Source organism: Lactuca virosa, chromosome 1 (genome assembly GCF_052849685.1).
Source record: "Lactuca virosa cultivar CGN04683 chromosome 1, Lactuca_virosa_CGN04683_v6, whole genome shotgun sequence".
NCBI lineage: Eukaryota > Viridiplantae > Streptophyta > Magnoliopsida > Asterales > Asteraceae > Lactuca > Lactuca virosa.
In genome coordinates, this window is record NC_136426.1 from 120,287,092 (window position 1) to 120,295,390 (window position 8,299).

Consider the following 8,299-nt stretch of genomic DNA (forward strand, 5'->3'; position numbering starts at 1 on the left):
ACCCTCCAAATTACCAACAACCTCCATAACAAGGTCAATCAAGTGGTAACCATCAAATGAGCCTTCAAGAACTCGTCACTTCTCTTGCTCAAAGCCAAACCCAATTTCAACAAGAGACCAAGAACACTTTCTCCAACATTCAATCACAAATTGGAGACTTGGCCACCGCTCTCAACAAGATGGAACAAAGGGGTAAACTTCCATCTCAAACCGAGAAGAACCCTAATGTGAGTGCAATAACCTTAAGAAGTGGAAAAACCCTTGGAGAAAGCAACCCCAAAAGAGTTTCAAGAGGAGAAGAAGATGAGGTTATTTTTGTTGAACCTCCGAAGGTTGAAGCTACTCCAAAGGACCCGATTATGCCAACCAATGATCAACCCGACTCTTCCAAAAAGAACATCAAGCTATTGGTCATACCACCACCTTTCCCCTCCCGGTTGGCTTCTTCAAAGAAACAAGAGGAAGAGAAAGAATTTCTTGAGACTTTCCGCAAAGTTCAAATCAACATTTCACTATTGGATGCAATAAAGCAAATTACGCGCTATGCCAAATTTCTTAAGGATTTGTGCACCAATAAGAGGAAGTTTAAGGCGAATGAAAAGATTCAAGTCAATGCAAATGTATCCGCGGTTATCCAAAAGAAGCTTCCACCCAAATGCAAAGACTCAGGAATGTTTGTTATCCCTTGTACCATTGGTGATTTATATGTTGAAAGTGCCATGTTAGACCTTGGAGCCTCAATCATTGTCATGACATATTCGGTTTTTCAATCTCTCAATGTTGGTCCTTTGGAAGAAACCGGAGTCATCATTCAATTAGCAGACAAGTCAAGTGTATTTCCAAGAGGTGTGTTGGAGAATGTACTAGTTCAAGTCAATCAACTAGTATTTCCCGCGGACTTCTATGTCATTGACCTTGAAGAGAAGACCCCTTCCAAATCATCTATGATCCTTCTTGGAAGACCTTTCATGAATACCTCTCACATAATTATTGATGTCCATAATGGGAAGATCACCATGGAATTTGATGGAGAGACCATTCACGTGAACATCTTTGAAGCCATGAGATATCCTAGCAACATTTCTCCATTGTATCGGGTTGATGTGATTGAACCAATCACCCAAGAATTATTCGAGTTATCAAATGGGGATCTTTTGAAGATGGTGCTCAACATGAGTCTTGATGGTGAAAGTTTGAAGAAAACATTGGATATGTATACATTGGATTCCGAAGTTGAAGAGATTGTGAAAACTTTAGAAGTTAACAACTCAACAAAAAAAGATGTTTCTCAAGTTGCCTTATCTCATTCTCCAAACAAGATGCCACCTTCCATAATCCACCCACCCACACTTGAATTGAAAGTTTTACCTAGCCATTTGAAATATGCTTATCTAGGTCAAGATGAAACTCTACCGGTGATCATATCTTCTCAATTGAAAGACTTTGAAGAAAACCAATTGATTGAAGCCTTGAAAGATCATAAAGAGTCCATGGGATTTACAATAGCGGACATTAAGGGGATAAGCCCTAATGTATGCACTCACAAGATACTCATGGAAGATGATTGTAAGCCTAGGAGGGAAGCTCAAAGACGATTAAATCCTCCCATGATGGAAGTTGTCAAGAAAGAGATAATCAAGCTACTTGATGCGGACATGATTTACCTAATTTCCGACTCCAAATGGGTTAGTGCGGTGCAAGTGGTTCCCAAGAAAACAGGAATCACGGTTGTTGAGAATAACAAAGGAGTAATGGTACCCACTCGAGTTCAAAATGGATGGAGGGTATGCATTGATTATAGAAAGTTAAATTCAAGCACACGAAAAGATCATTTTCCTCTTCCTTTCATCGACCAAATGCTCGAGAGATTGGCGGGCAAATCGCATTATTGTTGCCTCGATGGATACTTGGGTTTTCATCAAATACCTGTTGCCCCCGAAGATCAAGACAAGACGACCTTCACATGCCCCTTTGGCACGTTTGCCTACAAGCGGATGCCATTTGGATTATGCAATGCCCCCGCCACATTCCAAAGATGCATGGTGAGCATTTTCTCTGAGTATGTTGAGAATATAATTGAAGTGTTCATGGACGACTTCACAATGTATGGCAATTCGTTTGATGAATGCTTAGATAACCTTAAGAAGATTTTGAAAAGGTGCATTGAGAAGAAGTTGGTGTTAAACTTTGAGAAGTGACACTTTATGGTCAATCAAGGCATCATCTTGGGACACATCGTCTCCAAAAAGGGAATTGAAGTCAATAAAGCCAAAATTGATATCATACAAACCCTTCCTTACCCAACATGTGTTAGAGAAGTAAGATCTTTCTTAGGCCATGCGGGATTCTATAGACGATTTATCAAAGATTTCTCGAAGATTACGCGACCGATGTGCCTCCTTTTCCAAAAAGATGTTAATTTTGACTTCAATGTTGCATGTCAAGAAGCCTTTGACAAACTCAAAGACTTACTCACCTCCGCTCCAATAATCCAACCTCCAAATTGGGAGCTTCCATTTGAAATAATGTGTGATGCGAGCAATTTTGCAATTGGGGCGGTCTTAGGTCAAAAAGAGGGAAAAGCATCACATGTCATCTACTATGCCTCCAAAACCTTGGATAATGCTCAAGCCAATTACTCAACCACTGAGAAGGAACTTCTAGCCATTGTATTCGCCTTTGAGAAATTTCGGCAATACCTTCTCGGGACAAAAGTGATTGAATACTCCGATCATTCCGCATTGAAGTATCTCATGACCAAGAAAGATGCCAAGCCACGGTTGATTCGGTGGATTCTTCTTTTACAAGAATTCGATCTTGAGATAAAGGACAAAAGTGGTGCCGAAAACCTAGTTGCGGACCATTTAATTCGGTTGAATATTGGTGACTCCTCATCTTCTATCCTTGATGAATTCCCGGATGAACACCTCTTCTATATTTCAAACACCATTCCATGGTATGCGGATATTGTGAATTACTTGGTTACTAAAGAAATTCCTCACGCATTTACCAAGTACCAAAAGGCCAAGTTGAAGAGTGATTCCAAATACTACGTGTGGGACGACCCTTATCTTTGGAAACATTGTCCTGATCAACTAATACGTAGGTGTGTTCATCAAAATGAGGTCGAATCAATCTTGAAGTTTTTCCATGAGTATGCATGCGGAGGACATTTTGGTCAAAACAAAACCATGCGAAAGGTCTTAGAATGCGGACTCTATTGGCCAACAATGTCAAGAGATACCTATCTATTTTACAAGAGTTGTGATAGATGTCAAAGGACGGGAACCGTATCGATGAGGCATGAAATGATTCAAAGCCCTATCCTCATTTGTGAGATCTTTGATGTATGGGGAATCGACTTCATGGGCCCATTTCCCATTTCTTTCGGTTATACTTATATACTCTTGGCGGTTGATTACGTCTCAAAGTGGGTGGAAGCAAAGGCTACAAGGCATGATGATTCCAAAACTGTAATTGACTTCTTGAAGTCAAACATTTTTGCAAGATATGGTGTACCGAGAGCCTTGGTGAGTGATAGGGGCACTCATTTTTGCAATAAAATGATGGAAGCCATGATGTAGAGATATGGTGTCACACACTGGATATCAACCGCTTACCATCCACAAACAAATGGCCAAGCCGAAGTGTCAAATAGAGAAGTCAAGCAAATTCTTGAAAAGACAGTCAACACTACCTGAAAAGATTGGAGCTTGAAGTTAGAAGATGCATTGTGGGCGTATCGGACCGCCTACAAAACTCCAATTGGTATGTCTCCATTCCGACTCGTCTATGGAAGTCTTGTCATTTACCGGTGGAATTGGAACACAAGGCATATTGGGCGGTTAAAAAGTGTAATTTCAATCTTGAAGAAACCGGAAAGCACCGGAAGATGCAACTTCAAGAAATTGAGGAGTTGAGGAACGAGAACATCATGACAAGAACATCACTCAAAAGCATTTTATTCCGGGCCAAAAAGTTCTTCTTTATCATTCACGCTTAAAGCTATTCCCGGGAAAGTTGCGATCTCGATGGCACGAACCTTTTATTGTTATAAAAGTGTTTGATCACGGTGGGGTTGAAATTAAGAGTTTGGAAACAAACCAAATATTCAAAGTGAATGGGCATCGCTTGAAACCATTTTATGAAGGTTTTGACACGGGAGAATTCAACAACGTAACTTTGGAAACCCCAAGTTACGAGGATTGACGGACGCGGGGCTATGTCTTGGCAAAGACGTTAAATAAATGCATTGTAAATAAATAATCTTCGCTTGAAGTTTTGGGTGTTTCTAAGCTTGAAGTTGGTCTAAAAATAAGCATATTGAAGTCTAGCAATGATCTTGGTGAAGTTTGAAAAGTTCCAAAAATCTGCAATTTGCGTGGGTACCCGCGCAACAGTTGCGTGGCCGGCCCCCAGCCGCGCAAATCCGAGTCCAAATTACCTCCACATGGGATGCACACTGATGTATGCGCGCGGCTGAACCCCCACCCGCGTGAGTTTTTGCGCGGCCTGATCCCACCCTCGCAACCACTTATGCGGCCAACCTTCACCCTCGCACTCACTTACACGACCAAGACCAACTTATCACTCCCCTTGCGCGACCACTATACCAGCACATACTATCCATATACGACCCACGCCTCGCCCGATAACCCGATCCAACTTCACAAATACCCGGACCCGATCTAATTTTAGCCCACATACCCGACCCATACCCGAATCATTTAAGACCCACCCTTATACCTCCTTTAACCTATCGGACCCCATACCCTACCCTTGTCACTCCCGTCTACAGCGACTAAAACCTCCGCTACCACCCTCTTGTCTCCACCTAACGCTGCCGACTTCCGTTCCCACCGAAATCGCCGTCTCCGCTGCTTAAGTCGCCGTCTATCGCCGCCAGCCCCACCATTGCCTGCCGCTGTAGCCACCCTCCATCCTCTACACCCAGTAGCCACCGCCAGCAGTTTTCTCGGAACTTCTTCACGTTGCTGGAAAAACGAGAACATCCATTCCAGCCTCACCGCTTGCTGTTATCACCGGCGCTGCATCACCACCCTATTCCCCACACAATTCCAACCACACCCCTACCTTTCTTCACCGGTAAAAAACCCCCCGACACCGCCATTCCCGTACTCGCCGGAAAACTGAATAAGCTCCATTCCGCCACCAACGTCCATCAAATTCCAATTTTTCTTGGGGCAATATTCACCAAACACACCTACACACGCCGATCTACTGTTAATTTGGGAATATCTTGTCGCCGGAAAACCTAGCACCGCCGCCGGCCGCCGTCTGTCGCCGCCGCCGGCCGCCGTCTGTCGCCGCCGCCGGCCGCCGTCTGTCGCCGCCGCCGGCCGCCGCCACTAATTTTGACCAAAAATTTCAAAATTCTTGTTTCTCACCGGAGATTCAAAAGATTCAACATTTCAGGTCAAATTCAAGCTTGGGGTGCGTTGTTTTTTTGTGGATTTATTTGCGGGTTTCAACACACGAAATTGGTACATTTCTTTTAGTTTTATAGCATTCAATTTCTAAATTCAATAGACTTGTGCTATGCATTAGTTTGATTAGAATTAGATTTAGTTGCTTTGAATTGATTGGAATGCATTGAATTGTGCCAAATTGCAAGTTTGGAATATTGCCCGGTTTATATTTTTGTTATTTGGTTTGATTGGATTGGTGTGAGGCGAGTGTGAGGGATAATTTTGGCCAAGTTTTTGTGTTTGCTAGGTTTATTAACAGGAACAATGGCACGGTACAAAACCATTCACGCATCTCACGGCTCATCTCGTGAAGCTCAATCCTCGGGGCCACCCAAAAAAGTGTCCACCGACCATGTTGATCGTGATGGAAACCTTACCCTCACAAGTGCACAAATCAAACAATTCAAGTCAAATCTCCAGAAACTTGCAATTCGAGCCACCAAATTTTACCACCGAGAGTCAATGATGCACCTTGGTCTTGACGATTGCTTGCAACAACTGTTCTTCAACATCGGTTGGCACGAGTTCCTAGCTCTTTCCGCGCGCACATACAAGCAACCCACACTTGAGTTCCTCTCTACTTATATGCGGGATGACAAGGAGGAGGTGCTTACATTTAGACTCCAGGGTGGGCAGCACCGACTCACATACGACATCCTCAACACCATCATGGGCACATACAATAACCACAACATCGGCATCTATAGCTATAATTGGACTCAATTCAAGAGCGGGCCTAATGTAGAGTTTTGGACTCAAATAACAAGTCTCCCAAACTTCAATCCAAGTCGACAAAAAGATCCCAACATCATCCATCCTTGTTGGAGAATCTCCCACCGAATCCTTTCAACTTCCATCTTTGCTCGTCACGAGCCGGGACAAATCAACACAGTCGAGCTCTATTTCCTCTATTGCATGAGCAATCGGCGTTGGTCTTGTCCCGGTTTCGCCACCTTTTTCTTGTATAAATGTGACAGCATCCGCACAAAGACCACTAGCGATATTTGCATCGGAGGTTTCATTACCCAAATTGGTTTGGGTGTGGGCCTTCAATTTCCCGAGTTTGAGTATGTTCCAGTGGATGACCCACCTCTCTACCTCCTTGACTGCATAGCCCTCACCCGGATGGAGGTACTGATACCTCATCCTACCCGTCATAACCATTTTTCTTGGCTCAATCATGTCAAGGAACCAATTTACATCTTTCCTAATCCTAGCATCTCCACCTTTTCCACCAGCGACCCCGAAACTTGGTTCTTGCCTGAAGAGTTACACGATGATGATGCAGGAGATGATGATCAAATGCATGTCGACGATTCCAATGCTGGTAGTCCATTTGAGGCCGAAGACCATTATGACCTCCCGATCCGACAATTGCCACCGCCTTATTATGATCAGCCCTCGGGGTCACACTTTCAGCCACAACATGAGTACCACTCTTATCAGCAACACAATGAGCCCGATCTCGAGCACGAGTTCCCTCTTGATATCTACAGTCAGCTTGCTTCATTGCGCCTCCAGGGCAACCAGAATACAGCAGCCATCCGCCGCATCGAGGAACAACAAGCTCGAGCCAACAACTACATGGAGGATCTTTGGTATCATTTTCGGCCCGAAGGCGGTTACCACCCTCGTGGGCCTCCTCCAGCTTGATCCCGGTATGATCCTTCCTTACTCTCATCCTAAGGATCCCGGTATGATCCTTCCTTACTCTTATTCTAGGGGTCTAGAGTAGATAGATAGATAGATTTTGTTTATCACACCTTGCATTGAGGTGCTTGATGAACTTTGAAGTGTGTCCCCCAATTCACATCTTTTGGGACCAAGTCTTTTCGGTAACACCCATTTTTGAGTCATTCCCCACCCTTTTTAGTTGATCTTGGCACATTGTCAATGATCATTAGGCGTTTATGTTAGCCTCCATCATTTGTTACATGGTGAAATTCCTTAGACCTTCAAAGAAGAAAACACAAAAAAATGAAGAAATTGGAAAAGTGAAGACAAAAAGAAACAATGAAGAAGATTAAAGAAAAGCAACAAAAACAAATAAGAAAAATGGAGAAAAAGAGCAACACAAAAAGAAGAACAAGAATCCGAGTTCAAGATTCATGCAAAAAAAAACGAGAAAGTTGAATGTCAAGCAGCAAGGAGATTGAAGACCAAATAACAGAAGTTCAAGATTGAAGATTTAACCTGTTAGGTTTAGATTTAGGGTAAGTAGAATTTTTATTATTTTATTTTATTTTTTATTTTTGGTGAGAAAATGCCTTGACGGTGAGACGGTAAATTGTAAAGGACAGTACAAGGGAGAAGCCTCTGAAACCGGATGTTTTCCCGGAGGCCATGCTGCAAAAAAACTCTATTTCGTACTATACACTTTAGCCTGACAAATGTAGGAATCATAGTGTGTGAAGAGGCACCTTTACTTCGTGCACTATGATCTACATTGGTGATTTAAAGTGCCCCCACTGGGCGGATCTCTGTTTCATTTGTCTTGCACACCGCGACTACATCCAGCCGTGATCTATTCGCCCATCAAGTGGTTGAGAATGTGGTTTATGGCTCTAAAGCGGGAAACATTTTGAGGATGCGTAGGGTCCATGAAGGACTAATTCTGACCATGTTGACTGAGGATGCGTAGGCTCTAAAGCGGGAAACATTTTGGTAGCTTATTTTATTTCCTTATTTTTTATTAGTTTATTTTAGATTTTTAGCTCTTTTTATTAGTATTGCATTGTATATTCTATATTTTCTTCATCATGGATCGTATCGGGGACTTTTTATTTTGTATGAGGAATTTTGCAGGGTTT

At 42.9% G+C, this 8,299-nt stretch overlaps 1 protein-coding gene across 1 annotated transcript; it reads left to right on the plus strand.

The window, feature by feature from the left end:
- Positions 1-359: 359 nt before the first annotated feature.
- On the plus strand, positions 360-2,198 carry LOC145119782 (uncharacterized). Its single transcript, XM_079055515.1, has 2 exons — positions 360-860; positions 1,011-2,198. The coding sequence occupies exons 1-2, from the start codon at positions 360-362 to the stop codon at positions 2,196-2,198; spliced, it is 1,689 nt and encodes a 562-aa protein (XP_078911641.1).
- The last annotated feature ends 6,101 nt before the right edge of the window (positions 2,199-8,299 follow it).